Raw genomic sequence first — 15,291 nt, forward strand, 5'->3', positions numbered from 1 at the left:
AGATTTAAAAAAAAAATCATTTTCTTTTAACTCTGTAATGAAAACGTATAGTACGGTATGAAGGTTACAGAACTGCATCTGCTACTGGGTCACGGCTACAGGTCTATGAGCTGATCCACCAGCAGTAAAGACCTGGCTAGGTTGGGAAGACTGGACTCAGAGCTCCCACTGCTGTTTCTAGAGTGCCCACCTGGAAGTGGAGAGATAGGAATTCAGTACAAAACACAGAGGGTTAGGGTTTAGATGTGCAGAACAAGCAAAGGAGAAACAAAACAAACCAAAACACCCTAGAGAAACAACAATTTACATTTTTCAAACTCTTAGATGTTAATTTTTAAACATATAAATTAGCGATCCACCACCTCCCACCAAACGTTCAAGCACTGTGTGCATACCCTACTGTAGGCAGGAGACCTTGCAAAGAGGATGCTATTTTCAAATGAATAGCTATTTTGCCTGAGAACTGCTGGCTGTACACTAACTTCCTGGTAACATCAACTCATTTCCCTGTAAAGTAAAAATCCGTGATTTTTGATTTGGGGAGGAATTGGTTATTAAGACTACTGTAATAAAAACATGGTTTAAAAATATATAGATGGGGGATGGGATAGGGAGGGTGGGAGGGAGATGCAAGAGGGAGGGGATATGGGAATATGTGTATATGTATAGCTGATTCACTTTGTTATACAGCAGTAACTAACACAACACTGTAAAGCAATTATACTACAATAAAGATGTTAAAAAAAAAACAAAACAGCTTTGGGTTTTTGAGCGTAGAAAATAAATAAATGTAAATAACACCTATATATATATGTATATATATGTGTGTATATGTGTGTATATATATATGTGTGTGTGTATATATATATACATATATATATGTATATATATATGGTCTTAGGGCAATTCAGTGTTTTATGGCATGGTCAAATGATTTTAAAACAACAAAGAAGAAAAAGCATGCTCCACAAATGTCCAAAAGATGCAAATGATATCAAAGTACCATTGTTAATCTCTTTGGGAAGAATATTTATTACAGATTGTTCTAATTATGATAAGAAATATCCTATGCATTTTTTTTTTATATATATATCTTCAGGTTTCCATTGACTGAAGATCACTTTATTTTTAGCCTGACACTTCGTAAAAACCAGCTTTTAGTCAAATTATTACTTTTAGTCAAATATTATTTTTCTTCTCTCTAAATAAACACCATGGTCATGCTTTAAGTTACCTATATTAGTACCTTTACCTGTGTCTCCATCTATCTACACTGGTCCAGCCCATAATGATTGTTATTACCCTCAATTTCCTTCATTAAATGTTGATGCTTCCTCCCCCACACACACCTTGTAGATTAGGTACATTACTATTTTGAAGAGAGCTGATGTCAAACTCTTCTCTTTTCCCCATCCTCTCTTTCTTACCTTGTGGGTTTTTGGTTATCAATACAGGAATAGGGTCAAACTCATCTTCTGCCACCTTGTCCGAGCCCTCAGGGACATCAAAACCTGAGATGAGATTACTATCTTCCGCAGCTTAATACAGAATGCAAGTACACAAGCAGAAACAACAGAGGTAGAGATTAGCAAATGAGAGAATACATAAGAGGCACACAGTTCCCAACTGTACAATCACTGTTGTTTTTAAAGATGAAAATGCTTATTTTCCTGAGTTGAAATAAAAGTAGTAAAGCTGGAAAACTTGGGGAAATAGGAAAAAATGCTTCAGAGCTGGCCGTGTTAAGACTTCCATAAATGAGAAGGGAGAAGTGTTATAGGAAGAATTCTCCCTACCTTTATAAGGTCATTAAATGTAGCTATTGTGAGATATCTCTTCACCGTCAGTAATTCACAAAGGCACGGGATTTAGTCATTTATCTTCTTTATTGAGCAAACAGAGGCCGGACTAACAATATTCAGAAACACTCAAAAAACAAGGGCAGCGTGGAGATAATCAGTCACCCTTTAAGAAGTAACCAGTGTATACAAGGCAAACAGAATACTTCTGAAAGAACTCACTGCCCTGTGATTGGGAAAAAAGACATTCAAACACTGATGCCCCAGTAACGTTGGGGCAGAAGATCACATGCACTGAGATTTCAAGCTGAAGTGTACTAGAAGTTCTTCTCCATTCTACAAGCAAGTGCTAGCTGAGCACCTATTTTGCAAGTGATGTTTCTCTGTAATTACTCATTGCTGCTGACACACTCCTGTCAGACATAATTGGCTAAATAGGTAACTTCTCTCTACACGCTCTATAAAAACATGGTTATTTTAATGCTATTAAGGGTAAAAACAAAAACTCAGCTATTACCATTGCAAACCAAAGGCTAATTATTTTTTAGTCATCTCAGGGAGGCTTCCTTCCTAAATTTCCTTCAGAAAGGACTTACAAGCTGTTCCTTTAATATGTATTTGCTCCTTCCAGAAAACCACGTTCACTATCTAAGCCCAGAAAGTTTAGTGAATGCCTGCGTACGGTAAGCCAGGCATAGTGCCTGTCACTCTCATGAACTACTCACTGAATAGCACTCAATTCAAGCTACCTCTGTCCCTCAGAATTTCAAACCAGTATTAACCCAAGACTAATAAATGGAAACAGTAGATTAGAAAGAGAAACCCAGTAATTAATCATGACTCAAAGGTTAACTAAAATTCAAAACTTTTACGAGTTCAATCTTTGAGACTGACTTTTGAAGACTGATGCTTTTTTCTTTATTGTAGTGATCACTATCAAAAAACTTTAAATCTGATTTAATGAAACAGTTTTAAGTTCTAAGGCCAACAAGTATCTAATTATAGTCAGTTAGTGGACAGTCAACTCAACCCTGAGCTGACTGCAAAGGTATGTAGCTCTGTCTTTAATAGAAAGCATGGAATATCTGCATTCCAGGTGACTGCCAGAAAGCAACATCTCCACAGTCTGTTGTCCCAGCCTTATTCAATATTCTTACTGAGAGGAACTTTAACACAGGGGCTAAGGGTACAAACTCAAGTTTTCCACTTAAGGAGGTGGTTAAAAAACTTCACTAGCAAAGACTTTTGTCAAGGAAAATTCTCGGGAGTTGCTCAGTTCTTCTCCTCTAAGGATACATGTGGGCCCAAGAAGAGGAAAGCATTTACCTTTATGGGCCGGAGCAGAGATCGCTATGGGGGCAAATTCTTCCAGAAGGTCAGTAGTAGGGTTAGAAAGCAGAGAGCAATCAATCAGGGAATCTTCCCCGGTGAGAGAATCTGAGTCCAGATTAACAGCATCCCAGGTCAGTGATGGCATTAAATGGCACACACAACGATATCATGAGGTTAGGTCTTAGCCTTTAAGTTACTGCATTTATTGCGTTGGCCAAAAAGTTCGTTCGGGTTTTTCCGTAAGCGCGTACAAAAACCCGAACGAACTTTTTGGCCAACCCAATACATTATACATACAAGCCAAGGCGGGAGAAGGAAAACCAAAAGAAACCCGTTAAGCACCCTGTATTTTCATCTAGAGAAACATGTATTTCTAAACTTCTCTTAACAGATATATATAAATATGGAAGAATTTTTTTGCCCAGAGGTTGCTGGTTAAGCAAGTAAATGGTTTGGATGTCAATAAAACTTTGGCAACTCAGTTCTCAGCAAATGTCATTTGGGAAAAAGGACTTCGCAACTAAAGAGTTTCACTTAAACTTTCCCTAAACATTCACTGAAAAAAGTTGCTATAAGATGAGGTATCCAAGCTGACAAAGAAGGGGGTTGTCCCTGGCTTCTTATTAGCAGAATATGGCATGATTAGGCAGTACTGTTTTAGAACTCAACCCAATCCCCATTCAAAATAGAATGATCTTGTCTCTTATTAGTATTCTTTAAATCTGAATTGCTCCTTGGAACACATGATTTTGCTTTTAGTTAAGGAACAGAAGGAAGATTAAATTCAGAGTTCAAGTATTTCAACACATAAATTGTTTTCTGGGGGAGTTTTCTAGGAGAAAACAGCCAAGTAAGCACAAGGAAAAAGAACCATATTGTCTTCTGTGTCATTTTTTTTTTTTAACCTGGATGAGTTTATTCTCATATTTCCTAGACTTCTAATTGTTTCTGTTCCAAGTAAGCAAAGTGGACACTTTTATCAAGGTAATTATGGACTCAATAAAAATGAAGGTTATCAAATCTGTATTTAAGGAATTGTAGTTAAGGAATGGATCCAGGGAAGATTTCAACTTTGCCTACAATTTAATAGCAAATCACCTAGATTTGATTAAAGCTCTGTGCTGGGAATAGAATGTTAACACACATAACACGAGCCCCCATGGACATCACTGACATTGTTAGATCCAAAAGACTGCTCAGTACCCAGGAGGAGTTAAGGGCATCCTTACAACTCAGCAGAGTTCTTTAATTAAGGAAGTAGAGGGAACCCGCCACCAGTGACAAAAATCTTCAATAAAGACAGACTGAAATCAAAGAAAGCCCAGGTATCACTCTACAAAGAACATGGCTCCAAAAAGGTACTCTACTCTTTAGTGAGGAAACACATCGCTCAACATCTAAAGCTGGGGCTGTAATGATGCAGAGCATCCATTCCAGGAGGAACTAACCAGGCTGTGAAATAAGCCCAGGACCATCTGCCGCAGGTGGAAAGCCTGACTCAGAGGGCTCCCCGAACTGACCAGTTCCTGCAGCCCCAGAGACTCCTGACTGACCTGTGCGGTTTGAGGTCACAGATTCCGTCTGAGAGGGGAGGCGCTGGGCCGCCGGGGGCTCCAGTCCTGGTATCAGACTCTCAACAGCAACATCAGCTTTTTCTTTTGTAACAGAGCATTAAGAGAGGAGAGGAAAGGGTAAGGGAAAGGTAATCAGAAGGTTCCTTGGATGATTCTGTGAAGGCTTTCTTCTGCTTGTCTCTAAAATGCCCACCTCAGGTAAGATGGAAAGCACAGTAAGTTGCTTGCTTTCTGCTGCTTCGAGTGTCTGGGCTTCACTGACAGAGCAGGCACGTGCAAGGTGAACCACGGTGGCTAGTCTCGGTGATTCTCAGTTTTTACAGATAAATGCTGAATGCGAGCTATTCAAGCAGACCTCTTACGTGTCAGAAGACATAGGCTCAAAGGCACCTTAATGTCTTCTGGTAACTGTGCTTTGCTTAAGGGATAAACTTGGGGCCAAACATGCTCTGTGCCTTGCAAAGGCCACTAGTCCACCTCAAATCCCATGCCATGCTGTAGCTGGAGGTACTCTTTACCATGTGACATGCCCCAGCTGGAGGAACATCTCTCTGAAGGGTCATAGCATTTCTGAGTTCTAGGACTTTGTGCTCCTGTAGTACAGGGGCCCCGGACATTTTATAGGTCTTGCCTGCCTTGCGGCTGGAGCACAAGAAAATGTAAAAGCAAGCAGATCAAGCCCCTGCCCTGGATTCTACTCATAGGGCCTCAACGTGGGGCAAATGTTTTCTCAGTTACTGACACTTGGCACATACAGAGGCCTTCTAAAGAAGAATCTGCTAAAGGTGAAGTCCACCTGGAAACCAACTTTTTTCATGAAGCTTTTGTAACGAAATGTGAATTTTTCCACATTCCCCTTAGTTCACAAGAGATTCACTCTAGAAATCTCAGTGTTTCAAGAATAAATAACGGCGCTGTGCTGCTGAAAGGCAGAGATAACACTTCGTTTGGGGCGATAACAAGGGAGATTAAACAGCCCTGGCTTCTGGGTTAGCACAAAGCATCACTCCAACACCAGGAGGCTTCGTGGCATTTCCGCTCCACAGCAGGGCTATACTCAGTAGGGATCTGTTAACCAGTTAGTTGCCATTTTTGAAACAGACACACATATCATGCATGACTGAAGAAACAGAGATGATGACTTTACCAATTACAGCATCAGAAGTGCTACCAAAAGGATCTGTCATAGGCAAGAGGTCAGGGAGCAGAAGAGAAGTGTCAGGAGATTTGAGTCCCTCGATTAGTTTTTCTAGGTTGGGCAGAGAAGTAAAGAGAAAGCAAAAATGCAATGAGATATTCAAGTAAGCCGATCGTTTACCATTTTCTATACAAACACATTTTAGGGGTCAAAATTTTACATAGATTCAGCATAAAAACAAACGCTGCTAGTATTTTGTTAAAAATAGGCTCTCAAAGTTTAAAAATGATTATTTCCCCAGATGAAGTAGTCACTTTGTAAGGCATTCAAGATGCTGCCCTAAGTTTGTTTTTAAATTTGTGGTATAATTTACACTGAATAAAAGCCACCAATTTTAAGTGTACAATTTGATGTATTTTGACAAATGTACACATAAGCACTACGGAAATAATGAGGTAGAACATTTCCATCACCCCAAAAAGGACCCTTGTGCCCCTCTCTAGTCAATGCCTTCCTCTTACCCCTAGATGCTGGCAGCAACTCATCTGCTTTCTGTCCTTATAGCTTTGCTTTTTCTACCATTTCCTACATAGTATGTAGTCTTTTCTGATGTCCTTCATTTAGCATAACGTTCCTGAGATTCCTCCATGTTGTGGCATACATCAGTAGTTTGTTTTATTGCTGAGTAGTGTTTCACTGTATGAATGGACCACATTTTGTTGACTCATTCATCAGCTGACGGATATTTGGTTATTTCCAGCTTTTAGCTATTAAAAATAAAGCTTCCATAAACATATGCATATAAGTCTTTGTGTATTCATATCTCTTCCTGGGCTTAGTTTTGAATCTCTCTCTCTCTTTTTTTTTTTTTTGTCTTGCATTTAGAAATGGTTTATGACTCACCAAGAGAAGCAATGAAACCACACCTAAGTTAACTTTAACAATCATTTATTGTCTGCCAACCGAGAGCTTGTGACACCCCTGGTATACTCTTATTATTAAACTGTCAAATCTCACAAAATTCACCTAAGCCTGCAGATGGATTACTTTTGATGTCTTCTGGCTAAAAAAACAAAAGGACATGAGAAGCCACCAGATTTGTCACACCTGATAACTTAATGTGTGATAACATGGACACATTAAGGAGCCTTCCAAGACAACTCTTTAGCCCGATCCATCAACAACTCTCTACCTGTAACCTATTAAAAGTAGAGCATTAAAATAAAGTTTCTCAAGTAATTAAAAAAAAAAAGCAGAGCCTTAACTTGACACAAAGTAATGAATCATAGACTCTTACAGAAAGAAGGGAATTAAGAGCTCATACTTCCTTTTACTTACAAAGAGACTGAGACCACATACATTCTATAATTTGCCCAGTTAAAGGCCTGTCAACAATGTTTCTTCTATCACAAAAATAAACTGCCTTTAAGATAAAGCTAGAATTAAAATGTCTGAGAAAAAGAAATGCAAAGTTCAAGTATGTGTGTATAACATTTTAATGAATCTGTATTCTTCTAGGCTATCAGGAATCAAGATAAGCAAAGATGAAATAGATATTCACTGAGGGACAGAAACCAAATTTTAGGTGATCTGTAATCTAGGTGATCTATAACTACACAGATGAAACAAAATAATGGATTTTAGCATCTTGGCAAGATAATTTGCTTTGGTACGATTAACATACTGCACAAAAAGCCATTTTTATACGTGAAACCAATTTACCATCTTTGAAATGTATAACATGTGGCTATCTTTGAATTAAATACCAATATGCTACATATCTCATTTATACCTAATTTTTATTGAAGGAAGGAAGGAAAGAAGGAAGGAAGGAAGAAAGCAGCCTCTCATCAGCAGGGAAAAAAAACAGCGTTCTAACCAAGTACACAAGTGTAATAACATCAGCACTAATCTTGAACTGTACATGACATTATAAGAAAAGATGTTTAAAATATCTTGGACAATTTTCAGCATACTGGCAAAAGTAAGATGGTTTTCCCCAAAAGTCTGATTTTTCATTATTCTGAACACTAGCTTTTGTTTTATTCCCCCCACCCCGAAAGGTTCTCTCACTTAAAAAAAAAAAAAAAAAAAAGTAATGATCTTCTATCCTTTTAGCACTCAAGATATATGCAATCTTGTGAAGCAATGGATAAAAAGTAAAGGCCCCAACATTACTTGTTTTTCATACAGCAGTTTGTCTTGGCCTTTCCAGTGACTGGGTGTGACCCTGGGGCAGTTCCTGAAACAGATCTCCTTATCTGTAAAATACAGTCACCTCCCCCTAACCTTTTTGTATTAGTCACTCAAACATCATCTAAGCCTTTCTCCACCCTCCCTGCCACATTAGGAACTTTCTGGAACACTGTGCTTTCGCTTCTCCAGCAGCCCTGAAGGCAGGGAAGGTCTCTTCTTAATTTCTGTGTCCCCAGTTCCTGGTTCCTTCTCGTCCTCTGTCAATCTCTGCCTTTTGGCTTCACTGGGGAGGTGGGGAGAACAGGGGATCAATGGCAAAAAAGCAGGTCCTTCTTCAGGTCCTTCAACAAGAATCTGATTTTTAAAATTAGCCATTAGCAGAAAGCATGAGGGTAAAAGGGTATGTGTGTGCATGCGTGGGTACCTGTGTTGTATCGCAAGATGGAATGGGGTGGGGTTGGGGTAAACTGCCACATTCTTTTCTGACCAAACCTCGAAGTAACAGGCTGCTCAAACAGATAATCTGGATGGTCAGTGCTGCTTAGGAATATTCAAATCTTAGAACTGTGGGAGGGAGGAGCCAGGGGTCAGAGTAACATCAGGCAGTAAAACAGAAGTGGGAGTCCAGGGCCGCTGCATAAGTCACGTCGGCAGCCTGTGCAAAAACGGTTTCTTTCACTCCCGGGGCTCTTGCGACTGTCGGTTACTCAGTACTGACCCCCAGGTGCTATTATAACAATGGGTGTCACTTGCATTTGTAGAGTTCAGTGTCAAACATTTTCATTATTCACAAAAAAACCTGGGTTTGGGAATACTGATACAGTTGAGAGTGGACATCAGAAAACGTGAGAATGCGTGACTTGCCCAAAGTCACAGATGGGACATGGTAGAGCCTGGACTTGACTTCAGCGTTTCCTCCACATGCTGCCTACAGGGTGTGCTTAGCTCCATAACCAGAGGAGAAAGTGTTTTCACACAGACATGGTACCATGCACAATGGTCAAGTTATAAAAGATATGTTAACGCTGGAAGGAACTTTAGATCTTATCCAATTAGCCTTCTCATTTGCAGATGAGGAAACAGCTCCAGAGAGGTGAAGTAACTTGCCTAAGATCTTACAGCAAGTAAGCCACAGAGGTAGCTAGGACTAGGACCCAGAGCTTTATGTATAGAGATTCAATCTCCTGGTTTAACTCAGGCTTTGATTGCTTTAAAGTATACAGACTCTTAGAAGATAAATTTTAAGCTATTACTGGTCATTTTTGGTCACTGTAAATGAAGAATGTGAGGACAGATTGTAATGGGAGGGAAAGATTGTAATGGGAGGTACAGGAGGCTGACAGTCTCTAAATCACAGCCTGGAGGCCTCCCAGGTGCATCAAGGTCTGGCTTTGATATCCTTCCTTTTATGAATTCTGGCCTCTCTCTCACATTTTTATAAAAACTCTCTGAGGCCATGTATCATGATGCCGGGGTGGGAAAGAGCAGAGAAGAGGTGGTGAATTTAGGAAACTATGCAGGAAGTGTTCTTTACGATCCAAAACCTTGATCAAGTTCTACACGTATGACGAGACTTGTTGCTACATAATGAACAAAGACTTTTTAAATTTTACTTGAATCACGTGAAATGGCTTCTCTGGATGCAAAAACAAAACATATCTTCTAGGACAGTTCATACCTGAAATGTACAAAGACACACACTAATTCTCAATTATACAGAGTGACAGACGAACGAAAACCAGAAATAATTCATAAATTGTATTTTGCAATGATTTAATCCTCCTGAGAAACATTTAATCTTTTATTGTGATGCTATACATTTTCATTTGGGGTCTGCAAAATCCTCCCAAATGAATAAGCAACATGAAAGAGTCAAAGGGCCTGAGTTTATAAGTTAGTTAAGTTACCTAACTTTTCTAAGCATCAGTTTCTCACCTGTAAACAGAGGATAGGAACTACTTTAAAGGGCTTTTAGGATTAAATGGGCATATTTATCAGAATTAATGTGTGTACATGTGCATATAAATTGAAGTACTTAGCCCATAAAAGAGGATTAACATCTCCTTTAAGTAAGAGGACTAGATAGGTCAGCCGGACACAGATTCTTGAGACTAGGTAGTGAAGGCAGGTGAAGTTCTAGATTTTACTCAAATGCCTCGGTATGAGAACAGAATAAGCAAAATTCTTGAATAAAGTCAAGAGGGAGGTGGAGGCAGCGTGGTCTAGTAGAGGAAGAAAAGGTACTGAAAGCCAGGGGACCTGGGTTCTGCACTAAGTCTATGTGGCACTTTGGGCAAATCACTGTTTCTCTCTGTATCTAAGTTTTCTTATTGATAAAATGAAGATAAATGTAAAGGTGCTGTCCACCTCTAAAAGTTCAATCATCCAGTGTGAGGGGAAAAACAGGAAGTACAAACTGGTGGCTTAGAAGACGGACTGCTTTATGATGACACTGGAACTCTGAACTGGTACTGATGGCAGGGAAGAACACCTGGAGGGCTACTCAGTGACATGGGCAGGAGCTAAAATGCGTGGCGTCAAGGTGACAGGTTTTGGGAAATGCAGAGAGCTGTTCAACGTGCAAACTCAGCCCAGACATGAGTGGTCAGGAGAACAGGGTGAGGAGGTGGGGGAATATCGAAGCTTGCTCCTCATTTGAGAAAAGAACAAACTGCAATTGTTTTCTACCTTAGTGTAAAAATAATACATGTTTATTGTATAAAATCTGGGAAATACAGATGAGCTAAAGGATAAAAGTAGGAAGAGCTTCAAGATGGCGGAAGAGTAAGACGCAGAGATCACCTTCCTCCCCACAAATACATCAGTAATACATCTACACGTGGAACAGCTCCTACAAAACACCCACTGAATGCTGGCAGAAGACCTCAGACCTCCCAAAAGGCAAAAAACTCCCCATATACCTGGGTAGGGCGAAAGAAAAAAGAAAAAACAGAGACAAAAGAATAGGAACGAGACCTGCACCAGTGGGAGGGAGCTGTGAAGGAGGAAAGGTTTCCACACACTAGAAGCCCCTTCGCGGGTGGAGACTGCGGGTGGCGGAGTGGGGAAGCTTCGGAGCCGCGGAGGAGAGCACAGCAACAGGGGTGCGGAGGGCAAAGCAGAGAGATTCCCAAACACAGGATCAGTGCTGACCAGCACTCACCAGCCCGAGAGGCGTGTCTGCTCACCCGCCGGGGCGGGCGGGGGCTGGGAGCTGAGGCTCGGGCTACAGTCGGATCGCAGGGAGAGGAATGGGGTTGGCGGTGTGAACACAGCCTGAAGGGGGTTAGTGCGCCATGGCTGGCCGGGAGGGAGTCCGGGAAAAAGTCTGGAGCTGCCGAAGAGACAAGAGACTTTTTCTTGCCTCTGTGTTTCCTGGTGCGCGAGGAGAGGGGATTAAGACCGCTACTTAAAGGAGCTCCAGAGACGGGCGTGAGCCGAGGCTAAAAGCGCAGACCCCAGAGACGGGCATGGGACGCTAAGGCTGCTGCTGCTGCAGCCACCAAGAAGCCTGTGTGCAAGCACAGGTCACTCTACACACCTCCCCTCCCAGGAGACTGTGCAGCCCGCCACTGCCAGGGTCCCGGGATCCAGGGACAACTTCCCGGGGAGAACGCACAGCACGCCTCAGGCTGGTGCAACGTACCGCCGGCCGCTGCCGCCGCAGGCTCACCCCGCACTCCGTGCCCCTCCCTCCCCCTGGCCTGAGTGAGCCAGAGCCCCCGAATCAATTGCTTCCTTAACCCCGTCCTGTCTGAGCGAAGAACAGACGCCCTCAGGCGACCTACACACAGAGGCGGGTCCAAATCCAAAGCTGAACCCCAGGAGCTGTGCGAACAAAGAAGAGAAAGGGAAATCTCTCCCAGCAGCCAAAAGAGCAGCGGATTAAATCTCCACAGTCAGCTTGATGTACCCTGCATCTATGGAATACCTGAATAGACAATGAATCATCCCAAATTGAGGAGGTAGATTTTGGGAGCAAAGATATATACATTTTTTTCCCTTTTTCTCTTTTCGGGAGTGTCTCTGTGTATGCTTCTGTGTGTGATTTTGTCTGTATAGCTTTGCTTTTACCATTTATCCTAGGGTTCTGTCTGTCCGATTTTTTTTTTTTTTTTTTACTGTTTAAAATTTTTTTGCTTAATAATTATTTTTTATTTTAATAACATTATTTTATTTTATTTTACCTGTTTCTCTCTTTCTCTCTCTCTCTCTTTCTTTCTTTCTTTCTATTTTTTTCTCCCTTTTATTCTGAGCCGTGTGGATGAAAGGCTCTTGGTGCTCCAGCCAGGCATCAGGGATGTGCCACTGAGGTGGCAGAACCAAGTTCAGGACACTGGTCCACAAGAGACCTCCCAGCTCCATGTAATATCAAATGGCAAAAATCTCCCAGAGATCTCCATCTCAACACCAAGACCCAGCTCCACTCACCAACCAGCAAGTTACAGTGCTGGACACCCTATGCCAAACGAATAGCAAGACAGGAACACAACCCCATCCATTAGCAGAGAGGCTGCCTAAAATCATAATAAGGCCACAGACACCCCAAAACACACCACCAGACATGGACCTGCTCACCAGAAAGACAAGATCCAGCCGCATCCACCAGAATGGAGGCACTAGTCCCCTCCACCAGGAAGCCTACACAACCCACTGATCCAACCTTAGCCACTGCGGACAGACACCAAAAACAAGAGGAACTACAAACCTGCAGCCTGTGAAAAGGAGACCCCAAAAACAGTAAGTTAAGCAAAATGCGAAGACAGAGAAACACACAGCAGGTGAAGGAGTAAGGCAAAAACCCACCAGACCTAACAAATGAAGAGGAAATAGGCAGTTTTCCTGAAAAAGAATTCAGAATAATGATAATAAAGATGATCCAAAATCTTGGAAATAGAAGAGAGAAAATACAAGAAACGTTTAACAAGGACCTAGAAGAACTAAAGAGCAAACAAACAGCGATGAACAACACAATAAATGAAATTAAAAATTCTCCAGAAGGGATCAATAGCAGAATAACTGAGGCAGAAGAACGGATAAGTGACCTGGAAGATAAAATAGTGGAAATAGGGCTTCCCTGGTGGCACAGTGGTTGAGAGTCTGCCTGCTGATGCAGGGGATGTGGGTTTGTGCCCTGGTCTGGGAAGATCCCACATGCAGCGGAGTGGCTGGGCCTGTGAGCCATGGCCACTGAGCCTGCGCATCCGGAGCCTGTGCTCCACAACTGGAGAGGCCACAACAGTGAGAGGCCCACGTACCGCAAAACAAACAAACAAACAAACAAAAAAATAGTGGAAATAACTACTGCAGAGCAGAATAAAGAAAAAAGAATGAAGAGAATTGAGGACAGTCTCACAGACCTCTGAAACAACATTAAACGCAACAACCTTCGAATTATAGGGGTCCCAGAAGAGGAAGAGAAAAAGAAAGGGACTGAGACAATATTTGAAGAGATTATAGTTCAAAACTTCCCTAATATGGGAAAGGAAATAGTTAATCAAGTCCAGGAAGCACAGAGAGTCCCATACAGGATAAATCCAAGGAGAAACATGCAAATACACATATTAATCAAACTATCAAAAATTAAATACAAAAACAACATATTAAAAGCAGCAAGGGAAAAGAAACAAATAACACACACGGGAATCCCCATAAGGTTAACAGCGGATCTTTCAGCAGAAACTCTTCAAGCCAGAAGGGACTGGCATATGTCTATATTTAAAGAGATGAAGGACAAAAACCTGCAACCAAGATTACTCTACCCAGCAAGGATATCATTCAGATTTGATGGAGAAATTAAAACCTTTACAGACAAGCAAAAGCTGAGAGAGTTCAGCACCACCAAACCAGCTTTACAACAAATGCTAAAGGAACTTCTCTAGGCAAGAAACACAAGAGAAGGAAAAGACCTACAATAACAAACCCAAAACAATTAAGAAAATGGGAATAGGAACATACATATCGATAATTACCTTAAATGTACATGGATTAAATGCTCCCACCAAAAGACATAGACTGGCTGAATGGATACAAAAACAAGACCTGTATATATGCTGTCTACAAGAGACCCACGTAGACCTAGGGACACATACAGACTGAAAGTAAGGGGATGGAAAAAGGTATTCCATGCAAATAGAAATCAAAAGAAAGCTGGAGTAGCAATTTTCGTAACAGACAAAATAGACTTTAAAATAAAGACTATTACAAGAGACAAAGAAGGACACTACATAATGGTCAAGGGATCAATCCAAGAAGATATAACAATTGTAAATATTTACACACCCAACATAGGAGCACCTCAATACATAAGGCAAATACTAACAGCCATAAAAGGGGAAATCGACAGTAACACAATCATAGTAGGGGACTTTAACACCCCACTTTCACCAATGGACAGATCATCTAAAATGAAAATAAATAAGGAAACACAAGCTTTAAATGATACATTAAACAAGATAGACTTAATTGATATTTATAGGACATTCCATACAAAAACAACATCCAAGTACACATTCTTCTCAAGTGCTCATGGAACATTCTCCAGGATAGATCATATCTTGGGTCACAAATCAAGCCTTGGTAAATTTAAGAAAAATGAAATCGTATCAAGTATCTTTTCTGACCACAATGCTATGAGACTAGATATCAATTACAGGAAAAAATCTGTAAAAAATACAAACACATGGAAGATAAACAATACACTACTTAATAACCAAGAGATAACTTAAGAAATCAAAGAGGAAATCAAAAAATACCTAGAGGGCTTCCCTGGTGGCGCAGTGGTTGAGAGTCCGCCTGCCGATGCAGGGGACACGGGTTCGTGCCCCGGTCCGGGAAGATCCCGCATGCCGTGGAGCGGCTGGGCCCATGAGCCATGGCCGCTGGGCCTGTGCGTCCGGAGCTTGTGCTCCGCAACGGGAGAGGCCACAATAGTGAGAGGCCCGTGTACCTCAAAAAAAAAAAAAACAAAAACAAAAAACCTAGGAACAAATAACAATGAAAACACGACGACCCAAAACCTATCAGATGCAGCAAAAGCAGTTCTAAGAGGGAAGTTTATAGCAATACAATCCTACCTTAAGAAACAAGAAAACATCTCAAATAAACCACCTAACCTTACACCTAAAGCAATTAGAGAAAGAAGAACAAAAAAACCCCAAAGTTAGCAGAAGGAAAGAAATCATAAAGATCAGATCAGAAATAAATGAAAAAGAAATGAAGGAAACAATAGCAAAGATCAATAAAACTAAAA

At 41.1% G+C, this 15,291-nt stretch overlaps 1 protein-coding gene across 6 annotated transcripts in view; it reads right to left on the reverse strand.

The window, feature by feature from the left end:
• The window catches only part of AAK1 (AP2 associated kinase 1), a 171,402-nt gene that overhangs the window by 15,703 nt on the left and 140,408 nt on the right, over positions 1-15,291 (reverse strand). For 2 of the 6 annotated variants that reach the window (XM_032652898.1, XM_032652897.1), the window contains exon 18: positions 1,428-1,538. The exons of the other annotated variants lie outside the window; for them this stretch is intronic. In XM_032652898.1, the coding sequence (XP_032508789.1) occupies positions 1,428-1,538 (111 nt within the window). The remainder of the gene's footprint in view (positions 1-1,427; positions 1,539-15,291) is intronic. 6 annotated transcript variants of the gene reach the window in all.

The sequence above is a fragment of the Phocoena sinus genome, chromosome 13, assembly GCF_008692025.1.
Source record: "Phocoena sinus isolate mPhoSin1 chromosome 13, mPhoSin1.pri, whole genome shotgun sequence".
Lineage (NCBI taxonomy): Eukaryota > Metazoa > Chordata > Mammalia > Artiodactyla > Phocoenidae > Phocoena > Phocoena sinus.